This window comes from Momordica charantia (genome assembly GCF_013281855.1).
Source record: "Momordica charantia cultivar OHB3-1 chromosome 4 unlocalized genomic scaffold, Mcharantia_2.0 BLBB01000004.1, whole genome shotgun sequence".
NCBI lineage: Eukaryota > Viridiplantae > Streptophyta > Magnoliopsida > Cucurbitales > Cucurbitaceae > Momordica > Momordica charantia.
Window position 1 is genome coordinate 1,475,856 of NW_028275162.1, and position 18,682 is coordinate 1,494,537.

An 18,682-nucleotide genomic window follows, 5' to 3' on the forward strand; every position below is an offset into this window, starting at 1 on the left:
AATTAAATATCCTACATTTATGCCAACATCCTCGTCAACATGGCTACTTCCCATTTCCCAAATTTGAATATATGTTAAATCTCTTTTCGATTTTAATTTTTTAGAAACTGAATGTTGAATTCAAGAAAAAAGAAAAATGGTAGAAATCGCTGACAGCTATAATAATATGTCACCTGATCCACACTTTTTAATAAAATTCTTTAAGAGGGTTAATCAATATATGAATATTTGCCCGTTTTCTAATCGGAGATAAGTGTTATATTAATATATATGTATGAACTTAGGATTATTACGAAACCTTTCTTAATCATATCATCACTATTCATTTATATATGCCGTCTCCAATTAAAAATTTTTAGATTGGGGGACAGAAGGGTCATAATACCACCCAATCTGAAATCACAGGATATTAGCAGAAGAAGAAAACCCTAATAACCATACCTATGGTTCCAGTCGAAGAGAAGAATATTGTGACACGTAAAGAAGAAGAGGCGAGAGTGATGATCCTGATCAGGATCATCACCGCCATGATCACGATCATCTTCATGATCAAGCGGATGGAAAAAGATATAAATGTGGGACCCATCTTTGACGCCACAATCAACGAGCGAGAATCCATCATCGTCCTTACTGATCGGTCGGCCAGGGTTGTCGTCGGCGATGAAGATCAGACGGTCAGAAGGGAGGTCGTTGTTGTGGTGGGCACTGATCTCGGCCTTAAGATCAGACACGGTGGCGTCGTCTTTGACCTGAATGTGGAACAGAGAACCGGTCAAGTTTTCCACCGCCAGCTTCATCCCGGCCTTTAAACCTTCCGATAAACCCAAAATAATTTTAATTATAAAAACGAGAGAGAATTGTTGCAAGGAAATCATAATTAAGAGGAAATTAAAAAGTGTTCATGATTGCTGCATTTTCGGTGGTTAGTTTGAAGTTTAGGAATGAGTGTGGTGCAGAGTCGCGGGAAATAAGCTCATCAGATGGAGTTTCTATATATATATTTTTATGTTTATTTTTATAATTCCATTAATACCAAAACAAACCAACAATATTCAATTCAATATCCTCTTATCTTAATTATCTCAACGATCTCAACCATATTTTTCCCTTTTATTTCTTTATTATATTTTAGGTTAAACTAGTTAATATGGTTTTAAATATTTTAATATAATATCTCTAACAATTTAATTTAAGATATAAAATTACAACTAAACATAATTTCAACGGTAAAATATGTATCTATTAAAAGGTGGAGCGCAAAATTGGAAGACAAAGATTCTCCCCATAGCCCCATAGATATAGATATAGATAATATTTTTGATTTCCGTATAAGTAACGATTCAGTCAATTCAGTTTTAAATTGATAATAATTTAGTTTCAATTGTATGAAAATCTCATCAAAATACAGCGTTGGGTTCTTATATTTAGTCTTTATATTTTATAAACATATTTGAGATCTATATATATAAGAAAACTATTTAAATCTTAACAATATATTTTATCATATAAATTAAATCAAAATAATTTTTAAACTAAAAAAAGGATTACATATTCAATACTTAGATGAAAATAACAGGGACTAGTGGTACTTTTTGACCATATTTTAAGTCCTCGGTGGAAATTGGTAAAATTCAGATGCTTGGTTGGTGATTTAGAATATATTTATAGAACTGTTCGGTTGATTTTCAAAGTTGAAAATATTATCACATGAACTTTTATATATTATCACATATTTAAATATAATTAAATTTCTTTATTTTGGAAAGATAAAAGAAAATAAAAAAATTTATTGATTTAAACTTTTAATCTAAATTTATTAATTAGAAATTAAAATATTATAAGGCTAAATAAGTAATTTATTTTGAATTATGTGAAAATTAATTTCAATGTTGTATTATCACATAACTTACGCAATTGATTAAGGCATTATTCGAGTTAAGACGCATGTATTCAACCATGAAGTTGAGATCAGTTTGAATCTCCATCCCCACATGTTGTACTAAAAAAAATTGATTAAGACATTCGAGCCATGTAAACAGTGGTGTATCCATAATTTTACGGCACAAATGCATATAAACATAATGAAAAAATATCAATTTTAAACTTTAACTTGGCAAATGTGTATCAATTTGCACCTTACTTTGTAAGTTTTACGTGTGTCGTAAATTTTATCCTTTCGATAGATTTTCATTTTAAAATTTGTAGAAAAAATATTCTTGTGTGTCAGATGAAAAAAAATGATATGAAAAAATTGATATGATTTAGAAAAAAACCAACATTAGTTGAATTATTTAATAGTAGATTTGTGTATTAATCCAACCTAATTTGAGAAAAAAAAACCATTTGAAGTAGAATTTTTTAATAAATCTGTTTTTATGTTATTTTGTACTATGCAATTCTTTTATTTTTGGGATCATTTTCTCACGAGAGGTAACTAAAAGAAATTATAAAATAGGGTTGTTATCATGGATAAATGAAAATTTTATGGATAAGACCTTTTCGATGATAGAAAAGTTACTTATTTTAATAAAACAATATTTAAAAAATTAGAATATCTTTGAGATTGAATCACATCCCAATAAAAATATATTTAAAAAGAAGAAAAAGATGGGTTAAAAAAGTGTTAAAAAAATAAAGATGTTCTGAAAATGAAAAATTAAAAATAAAACAAAAAACATGTGCTTAGCACTAGAAAAGAAAAACAAAAAAATAAATAAAGAGAACACGCTAGCTATGATTCGAACGTAGGATGCTGAAGCTAGGGCACGAAGTCGTGTGAAAAAAAAAGGGTCTAACTGTGATTCAAACGTTAGATGCGCCTGAAACAAGTGAACGTAGTCACATGATAAGAAAAAACTAGTAGGCCACATAACATTTTGTGTTCTCGGACACGTGCCCGTGGTCCTAATATGAATTTTTTAAGAGGAGCAGGTCATATCAAAAACACATTCATGCGTTTCATCTCAAAACCTTAATTATGGGAGGAGCAGTTCATATCTATTATAAATATTTTTTAAGTCCCTTAACTCACAACTTCTTGGTTAGAGGTATGTGCCAATTACAATTGAGCTATGCTCTTGACAAATATAATTTAACTTAAATGGTAAAATGATTAGTTACTAATAAATATGGATTCATGATTTCGACATGAAGTATTAATTATTTGTAAATTTTTTTTTGTTACTATAATAATATGGATATTCATTCTAGTCTTAAATATTTATAAAGGCAAAATAATAATGTGAAAAAATTCTAAAAAAGAGAGAAAAATACACTTTTTAGTCCTTGAGGCGTTTGAGCCAGATATCTATTTAGTCCATGAAGTTTTTAAAGATGCAATTTTGGTCCATGAAGTTTTTAGAGGTATGTGAGTTGACTGTTAGTTGACTTTACAAAATGTTGACATGACTTGATGACTTTGTTAATTTTTTCTATATATTATGGGGTAAATGTGCTTGGAAAATTAGATGAATTAAATTTAAAAAGATAAAATTTAAAATTAAAACTAAAGGAAAAGACAAAACTAACCCTAAAAGCGTAGGACTTCTCAAATCCCTCCTTCCCTCTCATATTTGCTTCTCGTTACGATTCTTCCACCATTGAAGAAAAATCATCTCCCTCTTTCTGCAACTTTTGCTCTAGGTTTTTTGCGATTTAACCTGGAATCTGCGACTACATCTAGAACTGCGATTATTTCTTTCTTGTGGGTTTCGTGTTGTTAAGAGGTTGGTTGTGCTCTCGTAGTCGTGAAAATTAATATTTTTTATTTAGAAATATAATTGACCATTTGAATTTTGGTCAATTAGGATTAGGTATGGCAATGAGGCAGAGTGGGGTCGGGGACCATTCCTATCCCTGCCCGATGGGGACTTTCTCCCCGTCCCTGCTTCCGTCCCTGAAATTTCGAGGGCAGGGTTCACTTTTGGGGAACATATGTACATATTTTATTTATTTTTATTTTTTATTGCTAATATAAGAAGGGAAGAAAAAGTGGGCTTGGACTTTTTCAGAAAAGAAAAATTAAAAAGGTATTTATGATAATTAATATATATATTAATATTATTATGTAACAGGGTGGGAATGAGAATGGAGATAGGACGTGGAGACTTCCCCATCCCCACCTTATGCTGTCCGAGACTCCAATTAAGATCCTCGATTTGACCCCATTCCAAATAAAATCAGAGATTTTCCGATCCGATTGGGTTGGATAGATGCGGAAATAGGTCATCATGTTTTTTTTTGCCATCCCTATTAAGGATTAGGTGACCCTTAAACAAAACGTTAAGGTGTGAGTGACAGTAGGGAATCGCCGCTCTTGCTATTATCCTATTGCGACGTAATTCACGGGAACGGAAGGTGTTAAATTAAAACTTTCAAAACTCCGTCCACGCGATAATCCAAGGTGACGTCGTTTCACCGATAGCCCTAAGCCGTCGGATCAACAAAGATCATCTCCACCGTAAAAAGTAAATAAGGGAAAAACTAAAACCGACTAAAATCGATGTAATAGAGCCATAAAGGTTTGTGTGGCTTCCAAAATTTCTCTCCCCATATAAACTTTCATTGACTTCGATCCATTCTCTTTCACGTCTCTTCGTCTCCGGATTCACACTTTTTTCTCCTGGTAAATTTTTGTTTATCGCTGTGTCTTTCATTATTCTCCATGCACAATTTCCTTTATGCGGTTGTTTGTTGTTTTCCTGATTTCTAATCGAGCCCTTTTTCAGTTTCTCTCTTTGGGTTAGGGTTCCTTTTTGTGCGGGGGATCGAAGCGCAAGATCTGTTAGTTTTTCTGGGACGTAAGAGTTTTGATGTTTTTGAAGTGAAACATTATACCTGCTTTGATTGTTATTCTTTTTGTTTGAGTTATGGTTCTGTAATTTTATTTAATTTGTCCGCAATATTTCGATCCCAAGTTTAACTTCCTCTCTCTCGTGGGCTGCTTATGATTGTGTGTGTTGAAGTTTGGGTGAGGGAGGGGGATGTTGTTTTTCTGTATATGGCGAGATAATTGAATTGACAGGTCAATTGCTACGTAAATTGGAGAAATAAAGGGTGTCAGATGACGTGCTTTAGGTTTTGAAGACATGATTGGTTATCTGGTTCATGGAGAAGAGCGGATAGATACTTTGCACTTCGTATAATTGTTTGATCTCTGACAGCGTTTAATTTTCTTCTATTTGTCTGACTCGATTGGAGAAAAGAAACAAGTAGCTCTGTAAAAGGCCATCGACTGTGGTTTTCTTGTTTGTGATCTACGTTTTGATCTGCTAAGCTTTGTTTATGGTTATGAATTTTTGAGTTTGTGGTCTTTTTTATTTTTTATTTTCTTAATATCTTTAATCGAGAAGTCTGTGTGACTATGAGGATGAGTGGTGGATTATACTTTCTGCTTTTAGACGAATCAATGCCTGATACTTCTGTATCATGTGGTTTCATCTCTGGATCTGTTATGTCTTGCAGATTTGAGCAGCTTGATTGATAGCTCGTAATTTGTTTGCTGGTTACCTGTGTTCCACTCCGGACAGCCAAGTTTCATGTCTGAATTCAACGTGCAGATTCCATCTGCTTTTGGTAGCTTCACAAGTCCCTGTTCTTGGTTTTTTACTTTTTAGCAAGCTGTATTGCATAAGAAGCTTAATTGTTCGTTTGGATATTAATTAATTTTATTTTGTGGTTAGACCCGTTTGCTGATGCAAATGCTGAGGACTCAGGAGCCGGGGCAAAAGAGTATGTTCATGTGCGCATACAGCAACGTAACGGGAGAAAAAGTTTGACAACTGTTCAAGGATTGAAGAAGGAATTTAGTTATAACAAGATACTCAAAGACCTGAAGAAGGAATTCTGCTGTAATGGCACTGTTGTGCAAGATCCTGAGCTAGGCCAGGTGAGTTCCCCCTCCCTAAATGATGCTGTCTGTTGAGGCCCCCACTGGATAGGAATTCTGGTGTAATGACTTTTTTTTCTCCCTGTTGATGCACCTACCGGAAAGGGACATAGTTTCCACTTTTGGGATAAAAGAGGCAAAAACAACTCAAGCATTCGAGATGATTGATCTCTCCCCAAGTTATGCAGCTTACAAAATATCCATACTATAGTATAGTATAGCACTTCTATTCTACATACATAGTCCAAACATAACCATAAGGGGTCTCCTTAAAGTGATGATACAAATTATTCCCTCTGTCTCTAACTAACCTTCTTACTCTCCTCACTTAACTTCCCTCGTGTGCCCTCCTTGAATATGTAACGTGTATGGGATATTTGCTCTTGCCTATCACTTAGCAGTCCATGGGCTTCTACAGACGCTGACCGAGAATGTATCTTTAGGTTGTGGTTGGGTTACATATCACGAATAGGAATTTAAAGGGTGTTATGGTACTGCTGCATTTAACATGATAGTAGGAGTGTGAATACATATGCTTTGAGTTGTTTTTTATCCTTTTTGGTGAAAATATACTGTGTCACAATCACGAATAACATCACTTGTGATGGATGCCCTGCAGGTCATACAACTTCAGGGAGACCAGAGAAAGAATGTGTCTACCTTCCTTGTGCAGGTAATGAACGACTGTAAATAGTTTGTGACCATAATTATGTCTTTGGTAGCGGTTTTTGATATATTCACTCATTTTTTTTTTCCTGAACCAATAGGCTGGCATTGTGAAGAAGGAGAACATCAAGATTCACGGTTTCTAAAGAGCTGCAAGATTGAAATATATTACTGTTTACAGCAGCTTAACTGATAGTAGTGGACAATTATATAGCTACTTTTAGAACTTAAAAGAGTGCATGTTACAACTCTCGATCCATGTATGCTTCGTTGTGCAGACCAAGTTATGGATCATTGGACCCTTTTAACTGATAATATGTTTCCTGCTTTCTCATCTCGATGGCGACATTCTATCTACCTATTGTTTTCCGATTTTGATTGATTGGATGTAACAGGCATGAGATATAATATCTGCCCAGCCTCACGCATCCATGAAGAGACTCTTTTTCCTGTTTGATGTATTAACAGTAGGCAACAGAAACAAGGGAGCCGCCTGGATTGGAGAAAAGAAAAAAAAAAGCTGTGAATATAGATGCTCCATAAAGTAAAGTAATCTTTTGCTTTTCTGTTAAAGAGCTCTACTGGAATCCAATATGTACTCCAAAAAGGGGCTGTGGGAGGCATCTCCTCTCCTTTGGTGTTCAGAAAGGAGCCTGTGCACTCTTTACTTTAGTTTTGGTGATCTTTGGGCATTATTTGCTTAGCAGGACGAGGAATTAGAATTGGGAAAATGGATTGGGGTATCTTCATTTTTTGTTGTATTTGTAAATATGTAAGATAATGTAAATGTGTTTTCTATGAAGAAGAATTCATTAATCAATAGACAATTATAAGCCTTACAGTCGCCTTTTTATTACCCACTTAATTAACAACTTAAAAATGTTCCCTTTTTTTGTTTCCTCCTCTTTAATAAAGAAGGATATAATTGTATTTAGTAATAATTTCTGATTCTTTTTATAATGCTTTTTATACTTTTTATTTACATTTGAAAAAATAAAAAATGAGAACAAAAAACTTCATTTGAAAAATAAAAAACGGGAACTTTATCAGATTGGCTTAAACTCTATCTAGAAATTTGTTGCATAAACTCCGTGAGTGTGAAAATTTGCTAGTTCAGTTAAAGTTCAAAGTTTACCCCTTCATCTATTTGAAAAGGTCAAAATATAAAATAAAATTTAAGTTTAATTTTTACGATATTTGTTAGTATTTCAATTATGCCAAGAGTTCGTGAGTTTGAATTCCGACTCTCACCAAAAAAATTTATGCTAGATTGATGGCCCCTTGTAAGAACAATTATAAAGTATGAACATTCTACTTAATCTATTTCATGGCCACATATTTTTCCAGCTAAAGAATGAGAACACTTCACTTTGTTATATAAATCAATTTTTCATTTCATCGGGAAAAATATACGTATGATCAGACCTCATATCTTAAAGGGCGTTTTAGAGGACGTTTGAGGTACAAATTTGATAAGAAAAATTTGTGAAATTCCAAGTTGGAAAACTGATAGAAAAACCAAAACAAACATAATTAAAGGACAAAAACATATTTGATGATGACACAATTAACTCATGGTGGGTGGTTTTCTAGCTAGATTTATGAACATCTCTTCATTCGAGTGTGACATGTTAACTCATGAGTCGTGGGTGGCAAAGTTACAAGAGCATGGAGTGTAGAGAAAACCTTCACTGTGACCTCGCCTTTGATGGTCTTTGATAAAAATTTGAAGAAATTTCTAAAGGATCAAGGAATCCACCCCAGCTCATATTGGATATAGAGATCAGCGGCATGTGCTTTATGGATGCCTTCATTCAATTAGTATCACCACTCCTGCGAGCTCCACAGAACTTATGATAGTCACGTATTTCGCCCCTAACACTGTATAGCTGCTTGAGTTTTTAACAATTGCTCATAAACCCATATTTTCTGCTACCAAAAAAAGCAACAGAGTTAAGTTTAAAGTAAGGTGGGTGTGAGGGGTGCCAACACTGAGCTGTAGGAGAAACATCAAGATTTTGTAAAATTGATATTTACTCATCAAAAATAACTCTAAAACGTTTGCAGGAAGGTCACCCAATTCAAGAGTGGATCCAACTTTAATTTTGAAGTTCATATGATTCTTTTAAACATTTCTTAACTATGCATCCATGATCTCAGAATCTCTCTTATTCGGATGTGGTGTCAGTTCATTCATGTAACTCTCTTCTCTATTCAAGTACGTCAGATGCCAACCAGTTTCCACTTGGTTCGTCCTCGAACTACATCGTACTGGAAGATGTTCCGCTTTGATATCGTTTGTAACGTCTTGGGTTCAAGATTAGAATCAGATTTTGAATTCGATTTCGAATTCGGCACCCGATCTGAATCCTAGTCTCGAGGCGTTACAATAAATTTCAAATTGTGGTTGAAAATAAGTAAAAAGAGTCATTTTTATAATTCAAAATAAAGAAAGAGTTAATTAGAAAAACTTTTGAGATTATTCACTCTTTTAATATTCTATAATATAATTACACATTACTAAATGATGACGCTAAAACCCTTTTATATTATAACATTAGAATGCAAAATTAAATGAAACAGAATTTCGAAAGAAAAAAAGATGGCAGAGATAAAGGATTTGAGAGAGAAGTGTGAGTATTTACATAGGTGTGGAAAGAGAGTAAAAAATGAGAGATAGTTGGAAGGGAAGATAGGAAGGAGAGAGAGTACAAACATATTCCAATGACAAGATTGTCATTAAAATAATAATAAAAATGTTTAAGTTAAAAATGCAAAATGAGTAAAAGAAAATTTCTCAAAAGCAAGTTTCTTGATTCTGGTTTCTAATTCTAATTTGTTCCAAAACTTAATTAAGAATATAATTTTATTATTTTTGAATTTATGGATGTTGTAGAAATTGGAGCATGATCTACGAGGGCTGAGCTATATAGTTCACGAGGCACGCCGAGCTTTTGGGTCGTTGTTGCCACTTAGGTCGAGAGTTTATCCCGTACTTATTGGGAACAGGTTCTAATGTTGAAGAGTACGACCAATCGTGAAGGGTAGGTCACCTACCCAGAGAGCAGTTGAATAATTTGATTAGATGGACAATTACCCATCTAGTTTCTATAAATACAATAATGCAATTAGGTAGGAAAAATCTCTCTAAAGTTGATATGCTTAACTCGAACTTAAAATTAACTTGAACGTCGGAGTGTTTTACTCATTTTTGTAAGTCTCTCACTCCTAGTTCGCTAGGGTCCCAAACACATCACTCTACTATGTAAGGTAGATTTTGACCTCAACCCGATGGTTGGAGCAATGCAATTTTATTTATATTTATTAAAAAAGAAGAAACATAAGTAGCAGTTTAAAACTATAGTCCATCCCACGCAATCATCCAGCTAACATAAAAAGCAACGGGGTGACGTCGTTTAGGTGACAGCCCTGAGCCGTCGGATTAACTGCTATATTTAATCTCGACCGTAAAAGGTAAATAAGAGAGAAACCAAAACCGACTAAAATCGATGTAATAGAGGTTTGCTTTGTTTGTGTGGCTTCCAGAATTTCTCTCTCCCATATAAACTTTTATTGACTTCACACCATTCTCCTTCACGTCTCTTCGTCTCCGGATTCACACTTTTTTCTCCTGGTAAATTCTTGTTTATCGCTGTGTCTTTCATTATTCTCCATGCACAATTTCCTTTTTGTGGTTGTTTTGTTGTTGTTTTCCTGATTTCTAATCGAGCCTTTTCCAGTTTCTCTTTTTGAGTTAGGGTTCCTTTTTGTGCGTGGGATCGAAGCGCAAGATCTGTTAGTTTTTCTTGGACGTAAGAGTTTTGATGTTTTTGAATGAAACATTATACCTGCTTTGATTTATTCTTTTTGATTGAGTTATGCTCTGTAATTTTATTTAATTTGTGCGCAATATTTTGATCCCTAGTTTACTTCCTCTCTCTCACGGGCTGCTTATGACTGTGTGCGTGTGTTAGGGTTGTTTTTCTGTATTCTTGGCGAGATAATTGAGAGGTCAATTGCTTCGTAAATTGGAGAAACAAAGGGTGTAGATCATGTGCTTTAGGTTTTGAAGCCATGATTGGTTATTGGTTTCGTGGAGAAGAGCGGATAGATACTTTTCTCTTCCTATAATTGTTTGGTCTCTTACAGACCGTTTAATTTTCTTCAATTTGTCTGACTCGATTGGAAAAGGTAAACAAGAAGTGTGGTAAAAGGGCCTCGACTGGGGTTTCCTTGTTCACGATCTATGTTTTGATCTGCGAAGCTTTGTTTATGGTTATGAATTGTTGGGTATATGCTTAATTTTTTCCCCCAATATCTTTGATCAAGAAGGCTGTGTGGGGCTGGGGGTAAAGCGGATCAGAGATTGAAAGTGGGATATGTAACTAAGGGGATGAGTGGTGGATTATACTTTCTGCTTTTTGACGAATCGATGCTGATGCTTCTGTATTGTGTGGTTTCATCTCTGGATCTGTATGTCTTGCAGATTTGAGCAGCTTGATTGATAGCTCGTAATTTGTTTGCTGGTTACCCGTGTTCTACTCCGGACAGCCAAGTTTCATGTCTGAATTCAACGTGCAGATTCCATCTGCTTTTGGTAGCTTCACAAGTCCCTGTTCTTGGTTTTTATGTTTTAGTAAGTTGTATTGCATAAGAAGCTTAATTGTTCGTTTGGAGATTAATAATTTTGTTTGGTGGTTAGACCCATTTGCTGATGCAAATGCTGAGGACTCAGGGGCCGGGGCAAAAGAGTATGTTCACGTGCGCATACAGCAACGTAACGGGAGAAAAAGTTTGACAACTGTTCAAGGATTGAAGAAGGAATTTAGTTATAACAAGATACTCAAGGACCTGAAGAAGGAATTCTGCTGTAATGGCACTGTTGTGCAAGATCCTGAGCTAGGCCAGGTGAATTCTCCCTCCCTAAACGATGATGTCTGTTGAGGCCCCCACTTTTTTGTTTTTGTTTTTCTTCTTTTTCTGTTGATTACCGTAAAGAGACAAATAATTTCCACTTTCGGATAAAGTGGAGTGAAGGGGGGTGTAGTTTAGTTAATAGCAATTAGATGCAAGAATACTGGTGATGCTCTATTAGGTGAAGGTGATAAAAGAGGCAAAAACAAAGGTGCTCTAGCATTAGAGAGGATTGATCTCTCCCCAAGTTACACATCTCACATTATATCCATTGTACTTCTATCATACCTGCATATTTTTAAACGTAACCAAAAGGGGTCTCCTTAAGCTGATGATACAAATTATTCCCACTGCCTCTAACTAACTTGCTTACTCTCCTCACTTAACTTTCCTCGTGAGCTCTCCTTGGATATGTAAAATGTATTGGAGGTTTGCTCTGCCTATCACTTGCCTGTCCGTTGGCTTCTACAACTGCTGACCGAGAGTGTATCTTTAGCTTGCGGTTGGGTTGCATATAATGAACAGGAATTTGATGGGTGTTATGGTGCATTTAACATGATAGTAGGAGTACTTGAATGCGAATGCTTTGAGTTGTTTTTTCTCCTTTTTGGTGAAAATATTTGATGTCGTAATCAATAATAACATCACTTGTGATGGATGCCCTGCAGGTCATACAGCTTCAGGGAGACCAAAGAAAGAATGTGTCTACCTTCCTTGTGCAGGTAATGAACGTCTGTAAATAGTTTGACCATAATTGTTTCTTTGGTAACAGTTTTCGATATGTTCACCCTTTTTTCTGAATCGATAGGCTGGCATTGTGAAGAAGGAGAACATCAAGATTCACGGTTTCTGAAGAGCCGCAAGATTGAATTATATTACTGTTTACAGCAGCTTAACTGATAGTAGTAGCTACTTTTAGAACTTAAAAAGAGTGCGTGTCACAACTCTCGATCCATGTATGTTTGCTTTACTTTTGTTATGCAGACCAAGTTATGGATTGTTGGAGCCTTTTAGTTTTAATTAATAATATGTTTCCTGCTTTCTCATCTCGAAGACGATACTTGACTGATCATTTTCCCGATTTTTGTTGTTTGGGTATAATAGCATAATCGAGATATATATTATTTGAAGAGCAACTCATCCATGAGACTGCATTTTCCCTGCTTTCTTTGTAACCAAATTTGAACTATCTATTTGTTCACCCATGAGACTGCGCATCTTCTGAGATTATCGTTTTCGGCTTGCGTTGCAGGGTATTTGACATGAGAAACTATGTAATGATGATTATTTCTCATCAATGGTACGAATGTCCTGCAAATTAAATGATAATGATAGGCATCGACTGTCATCCTCGTGCTGAAAATTCTTATCGAAATAGGAACAAAAACGCGATATATCGGTTGTGTAATTGGAAAGTTGGTTGTAAATCCCTTTATGAAGTTGTGACGAATGAAATTTTATGAAATGATTGTGTTTTTAGTGCTGAATTAAATCTTAAAGCAGTGGTGGGGATGTTTTACTGGATCAGTCTTTTCTGCCACATCGTGTATGATAGGAATCGAATTTCCTTTGCTACTGGTAATCAGAAGGAAATTGTTCGAGATCTCCTAAACTTTAGATATTAAATTGAAATTAAAATTAAAATATAGACTCAGTATAATCATGAAATTTAATCTCTCTGTTAGTTATTAAACTAGTAATAACTATGGCATTCTAGACATAGTCTCAAACGACGAGCATCTAATTCTCTATCTAAAAAAATGAGTGCTTACCACTTATTTTCACTCCGTTTGCCGACCCTTTTGGGGCATTAATTATTCATTGTGCAAGAATATTTCTCCCCTAAATTCCCCCTTCCAAACAACCTACAATCCTAAGATAATATTAATTAAGTTCTATTCCTAAACATTGCTTATGACTTTATGTTATAAAAATGATAAAATTCTCCAATATTTTCTTATTGCAGCCGTCAAAGTCCCCATTAATTAAGCATAGGTTTTGTTGGAACATGTGTATGTATGCATGTATTGAAAGATATGGACCAGGTTGTCAGATTTTATGCTCCTTAATTTAAATTTGAAAAAAAAAAAAAAAACTTTATGTTGTTTAAAACTAGAATACGTGTTCTTCAGCGCCGGCCGACGAATCTCTGTATGGTTTCTTTATAAGAATTTGTTTCTAGATTCACAGGGCAGACATAGATTCCACCAATATTATTATTATTATTATTATTATTATTTAAGAGAAACGTCGGAACCATTTTTTCTTTTCTTTTTCCTCTCATTTTTTGCATTATTATTATTATTATTATTATTATTGGTAGTATGAATAAGTATTTATTATTATTGGTATTTGACTCATCAAGCCGACGCGATTTATTTCATTAAGGGCATTCATGAGTTGTGTTCTTTCACTTTTTCTATTTTCAAATTTAAAATATGAATTTATTCAAATGATGCAAATTAATGTGTTGTTATACACTAAAATTCTTTAATTTTTGAAGTTCATGATTTCTCTATCTCTCAATTATATTTTTGTCCAAGTTTAGTTTGATTTTAGAAAGTTGTGCTTTTTCACTTTAATGGAACAATTGTGGTATTCTATAGAAAAATAAATAAATATGACGTATATTAGAACTTAGAAGAATAAAATTGTTAGGAATATAACATGTTTTTGTTGTATTTGCTATATGTAATTTCACTTTTAGCTCAAATTTATCCAGCGGATATAAACAACAAAGATTAAATAACCCAATCCAAAATTTAAAAATTAAATTAATTTTTTATTATTATTACTAAATAGATAACAATAACCAAATTTATAATTTAACCTTATACTATCCAACAACCCGAATGTGCCATTCAATTCAATTATTTTTAAAGCCACAGTGACGTGATCAAACTTGATAATGTTAGGTTTACTTTGCTGTCAAATTAATTATTTGATTTATATAAGTTAACAAAAAAGATTTGTGTTTAAATTGCAAATGCCATCATGATTACTTGGTTGTTATGATATATTATGTGATTGATCACCTAATTTGAGTTTGGTTCTTGATTAATTTTAAAGCCAGTCTTCAAATTGGGTCACGAGTTAATTGATCATTTCTCTAATTCAACTGATTTATGCTGCTTAACTAATCCACCCTGACCATATAGCTACCATTTTGTTACTTTATTGTATAAATCCAACCAATCTTTGTTTTTACGAAATTAATTAATTGATGTGATATAATGTTATAAGATATGTACAGATCAATTTTTATTTCCTTGAGTTATTTACTTATTTTATGAAAAGGAACGTTGGCTTGTATTCATTTCCATGGTTGATTAAACTTCATTTGGATAATTTCATTACTAAAAACATAGAAAGATTGGGTTTTTAGTTTATTTACTTAAAATTATTTGAAAATCCAGGTATTTTAAATATATATCTGTCGAGTCGAGTTCGGTTGAAAGCAGAGAGACCGTGTATCTGTTATAAGGAAGGAGTCCAACATTGATAGGGGAGCCATTGTTGGAGTTAAGTTGAACTCTGTTCTTGGGCCATTGTCTCTTCATCCTCAGCGCGAAGCTCGGACACACGCATCTCAACATAAGAGTTTTGCGCTGATCTCAACAGGAGAGGACACTTGGTTTTACCCCCACACATGAAATCTCCATAAACCACAAAAAGAAAGTATTAAACTTTCAACAAGTGAAGTACAGTGGAGCAATATATTGACAAAAAAATTAATCCAAAAAACAAAAGTGAAAGTGTAGTTGCTGTAGATAAAAGCCATTTTGGACATAGATTTTATTACACGCCGCACTGTTTGATCCAACAGGCAAGAACTAAAGGATTAAAGATAAAGGAACAGAACACACATTTTTTTTTTAACAAAAAAAGGAATTATATTTGGACAAAGATTATTAAAGATATACATCTAAAAATGTGTAGAAAGGTGACATAAACAGTGAGTCAAGGCAGAAAAATTAATGGAATTGATAAATGTACAAATTTCATTAAGCTCAATGTCCTCACCCATCTGTTCTCTCAACTGCCTCTGCACATGGAGGGGTCTCTCACTTTGCAGCCCCTTCTCATTTTTTTTTATTTAAATCACTGCCCCCTCTACTTTTATATATTTAATTTTCAGACTCATCATCCATATTCTATGTATTTTCTTACATGTATATATATTTTTTTTTCTTTTAAAGCAAACATATTCTAAATTACTGTTTTGAGGACTTTTCTTGGACCCATTTGTCATTGCATCAGCTTACAAGACACCATACATATCCTCTTTAAAACTGCATAAAATAATGCATTTTTGTTAAGAGTTTTAAGTAGTACAATTTAGTTTGGTAATCTAAATTTTTGGTTCAGTTACAATATTAGTCCTTTAGCTTTATCAAGGTGCCTCCCGTATTAAATTCCACTTTAAAGAAGTTTCTTATTATAGATTCGAGAACTTTTAAGTTTGTGTCTAATTGGGTTATGTATCGTTAACTCCATTAGTTTATCACATGTTGTGTCTGTATGATTCAATGAATACATGATGAATTGATTTTAAACGGAAGGAACTAAATGAAGTTAGCATAGAGACTTATTTTTAGATATAAAATTGAAAATTAAAAAACTTATTAGAAATTTTTTAAAATTCAAGGACATAATAGACCGGAATCAAAAAGATAAAATATCAAACTTATAATTAGCGTATAATATGTATCCATGACTAAGGAGGTGACATTGATTCTCTCCAATTTTTTAGAAATGTCTAGTCATATGTGTTATTAGGTTCTCCTATAACTATTAATATATGATTTTTTTAAATTCCTCTCTTATATTTAAGATTTTGAGTTTAATCATATAAGCATTGTATCTTCTAATAGATTATATATGTCTTGGATCAGTTCAACTATATTAAAAGACTTTTATATCTAATATTTAAATTTGAAAGATATGTGGATAAATTTCATTAAACAATTATTTGATAATAAATATATTTGGGTGGTCCATACAAGAATTAATTTGTCAGTCTCTAATTGGTCCAATCATGAACATGTGGGACCCAATCTTGGGAGATGCATCAAGCAAAATCCCAAAGAAAACTTTTTTGGGATCTTCTTTTCCCTTGTAAATCATTACCATTTTAGTGGAGAGAAGAAAAGCCAAAGAAAAATTTCCTAAACTCTCACTAAAATTTTATAGGTGAAAGAAAATATGGGCAATGCCACCCACCCATCCATCCATCAAAATTCAACAGCCTTTAAACTCTTCCTTGTGGAAACACCAATACTTTTATGTCATTTTTTTCCCCTCTTCTTTCTCTTAGTACAATTTTTGGTCCAAAACATACCATTTTGAAACCCAACATCATACCTTTTCAACATCGTTTAAAAAAAATGGCATGTGTCGTTGCACGTCATTGCTTTATAACACTCTTCCGCTCGTACTACGCAATGCAAGTTTTATTAACCATACCGAAACGTAAGATTCAATTTAATTTAATAAGAGAGATTTCATATTTCATTATTCTGCGGCAAATCTCTTGTTATCTTCCTTTCTCTTTGCTTGGATTTGATATTCTAACAAGAAAAAACAAAGATGACATTTATTAATGTTATTTGATTGAGCGATGTGACATAAACTTATATACATGTTTTCATCTCAACACATTGAATATGTTTTTTCTTCTTGAATGGAATTAATTATGAATATTAGCTTTAAAGTTCATATGTAATATTATCAATATTCATGAGGTTGCATTTCAAAATTAGTTGTTGTTTTAGAAGAGTAGCTCAAATATACTATAAACCTTTGTGTCATGTCTCTTATCATTTCAATGTGAGATCCTTAACAATGATCAAAAGATCGAAACTTGACATCCAAGTTTTTATAAACTAAAATAATCATGAAAATGACAAAGAAAATTAAACCATGTTGCATGGGAATTGGAATTTACACTCAAATAACTTATAGATAATTAAATCTTAGACTAGGGTTTAAGTAACCTTAAACAGAGAGAAAAAGAGAATTTGAGTTTTACAAAGAGTATAATGATAAGCTCAACCTTGGTAATGAAGAAGCATGGAAAAAGGAAACAAGCAAAGGCCTCTTTGCTTTAGGTCTCCACCAGCAGCTGTACAAACACCTTTTTCTCCCTCTGAGTAATCGCTCCCCTAAAAAAAACTCAAAAGTTTTAAAATTTAAATTCCTCAAAATCACGAAAAAGAAAAATCAGTATAGAATTATTCAGTAACATTGTTCCAGATGTCACTCGAGAAAGATAAATTACCATGGAGCCACGAATCATCGCGTGATCATCAAACTTCAGATTTACATGTTTTGTTTTCACTTTCAAATCAGCAACCTAAGAAAGATATAATTCCAAAATCTGATAAAGAATATGCATAGAAAGAAAGAAAAAAATAGATTAAATAATTATGTGGCAATTACTTTTGGACTGTGGACAGGAGAAGTAGCGGTATCTTCCAAGGAATCATCTTGAAAAATCTTCTGGGTTCTTGTTAATTTCTTGAAACAAATTAGCTTCTTAGGAGAATCCAAAAAAACTTCCCCAACAGAACACAACGTTGGACTTAAAACATTGGTCGTCGTATTGCCATCGTCTGAACAGCTCCCAATACTCGAACACAAAAAACTCTTCTCTCTCTCAATATCTGAGGAGCTGAAATAATCTTCCAAGTAATCCGTCCAACCGCTCTCTTCTTCTTCTCCTCCTCCTCCGCCGGAATTGGCGGCGGCGGCGGAGGGCTCTTCCAGCGGCGGCGCATCCTTGTTCTTCTCCATCGAAAGAAAAGGATTGGAGAGAGTTTATTTTGAGAGAGGGGCTTAAGAAACGAGAGAGTTTATTATTATTATTATTTATTTATCATTATTGGTGTGGTGAAAATGGAGGAAAAAAGGTCGTCCATGATGTTGAATTGGTGCTGTGGGCCACCAGAAGTTGGGGAAGTTAAAACCAACTGTTCCAACAGAAATTAAAAAAACCAACAAAAAAAAAAAGACGACTTTGGAGAGAGAGAACGTGCAAGAGACATAAATTAAATGATAGGGCGGAGGGGTTGACCTTTGTGGTATTAGATGACATATAAATATACAAATATAATATAGTTTTTTTAAAAAAATTAGTTTGTAATTGTAACAACACTCCGACATTATTTTCATGGAACATAATTCGATTCCCTTCCCATGACCAAATAGGAATCT

General features: G+C 33.6%; 3 protein-coding genes across 5 annotated transcripts; 2 read left to right on the forward strand and 1 right to left on the reverse strand.

Moving 5' to 3' along the window:
• The first annotated feature begins 4,472 nt into the window (after positions 1 to 4,472).
• LOC111007576 (protein translation factor SUI1 homolog) lies at positions 4,473 to 6,887 on the forward strand. Of its 2 annotated transcripts, XM_022279983.2 has the most exons (6): positions 4,484 to 4,624; positions 4,728 to 4,799; positions 5,464 to 5,574; positions 5,682 to 5,887; positions 6,507 to 6,560; positions 6,655 to 6,887. In XM_022279983.2, exons 3-6 carry the CDS (start codon positions 5,538 to 5,540, stop codon positions 6,697 to 6,699), a joined length of 342 nt encoding a protein of 113 aa, XP_022135675.1. In that variant the 5' UTR covers positions 4,484 to 4,624; positions 4,728 to 4,799; positions 5,464 to 5,537; the 3' UTR covers positions 6,700 to 6,887. The 2 variants fall into 2 exon arrangements, with proteins under 2 accessions (XP_022135676.1, XP_022135675.1); XM_022279984.2 differs by lacking the exon at positions 4,728 to 4,799 and having other exon boundaries at positions 4,473 to 4,624.
• Positions 6,888 to 10,030: 3,143 nt separating this feature from the next.
• On the forward strand, positions 10,031 to 12,513 carry LOC111007577 (protein translation factor SUI1 homolog). Of its 2 annotated transcripts, XM_022279985.2 has the most exons (6): positions 10,040 to 10,187; positions 10,294 to 10,365; positions 11,040 to 11,150; positions 11,256 to 11,461; positions 12,136 to 12,189; positions 12,276 to 12,513. In XM_022279985.2, exons 3-6 carry the CDS (start codon positions 11,114 to 11,116, stop codon positions 12,318 to 12,320), a joined length of 342 nt encoding a protein of 113 aa, XP_022135677.1. In that variant the 5' UTR covers positions 10,040 to 10,187; positions 10,294 to 10,365; positions 11,040 to 11,113; the 3' UTR covers positions 12,321 to 12,513. The 2 variants fall into 2 exon arrangements, with proteins under 2 accessions (XP_022135678.1, XP_022135677.1); XM_022279986.2 differs by lacking the exon at positions 10,294 to 10,365 and having other exon boundaries at positions 10,031 to 10,187.
• Positions 12,514 to 17,370: 4,857 nt separating this feature from the next.
• On the reverse strand, positions 17,371 to 18,337 carry LOC111007924 (vascular-related unknown protein 1). The gene is made up of 3 exons (XM_022280474.2): positions 17,909 to 18,337; positions 17,748 to 17,822; positions 17,371 to 17,631 (listed from the first exon to the last, which is right to left on the reverse strand). The coding sequence occupies exons 1-3, from the start codon at positions 18,260 to 18,262 to the stop codon at positions 17,518 to 17,520; spliced, it is 543 nt and encodes a 180-aa protein (XP_022136166.1). The 5' UTR covers positions 18,263 to 18,337; the 3' UTR covers positions 17,371 to 17,517.
• Between the last annotated feature and the right edge of the window lie 345 nt (positions 18,338 to 18,682).

What these genes read in the sequence shown, in the direction of transcription:
- LOC111007577 (XM_022279986.2), top strand. Translation starts at nt 11,114, where the DNA reads ATGTCTGAATTCAACGTGCAGATTCCATCTGCTTTTG. An exon ending in GCAGATTCCATCTGCTTTTG is followed by an intron (nt 11,151 to 11,255) that starts GTAGCTTCACAA and finishes TTTGGTGGTTAG; the next exon opens with ACCCATTTGCTGATGCAAAT. An exon ending in AAGATCCTGAGCTAGGCCAG is followed by an intron (nt 11,462 to 12,135) that starts GTGAATTCTCCC and finishes GATGCCCTGCAG; the next exon opens with GTCATACAGCTTCAGGGAGA.
- LOC111007576 (XM_022279984.2), top strand. Translation starts at nt 5,538, where the DNA reads ATGTCTGAATTCAACGTGCAGATTCCATCTGCTTTTG. An exon ending in GCAGATTCCATCTGCTTTTG is followed by an intron (nt 5,575 to 5,681) that starts GTAGCTTCACAA and finishes TTTTGTGGTTAG; the next exon opens with ACCCGTTTGCTGATGCAAAT. An exon ending in TGTCTACCTTCCTTGTGCAG is followed by an intron (nt 6,561 to 6,654) that starts GTAATGAACGAC and finishes CTGAACCAATAG; the next exon opens with GCTGGCATTGTGAAGAAGGA.
- LOC111007924 (XM_022280474.2), bottom strand. Translation starts at nt 18,262, where the DNA reads ATGGAGAAGAACAAGGATGCGCCGCCGCTGGAAGAGCCCTCCGCCGCC. An exon ending in CTCCTGTCCACAGTCCAAAA is followed by an intron (nt 17,823 to 17,908) that starts GTAATTGCCACA and finishes TATCTTTCTTAG; the next exon opens with GTTGCTGATTTGAAAGTGAA. An exon ending in CGATGATTCGTGGCTCCATG is followed by an intron (nt 17,632 to 17,747) that starts GTAATTTATCTT and finishes AGTTTTTTTTAG; the next exon opens with GGGAGCGATTACTCAGAGGG.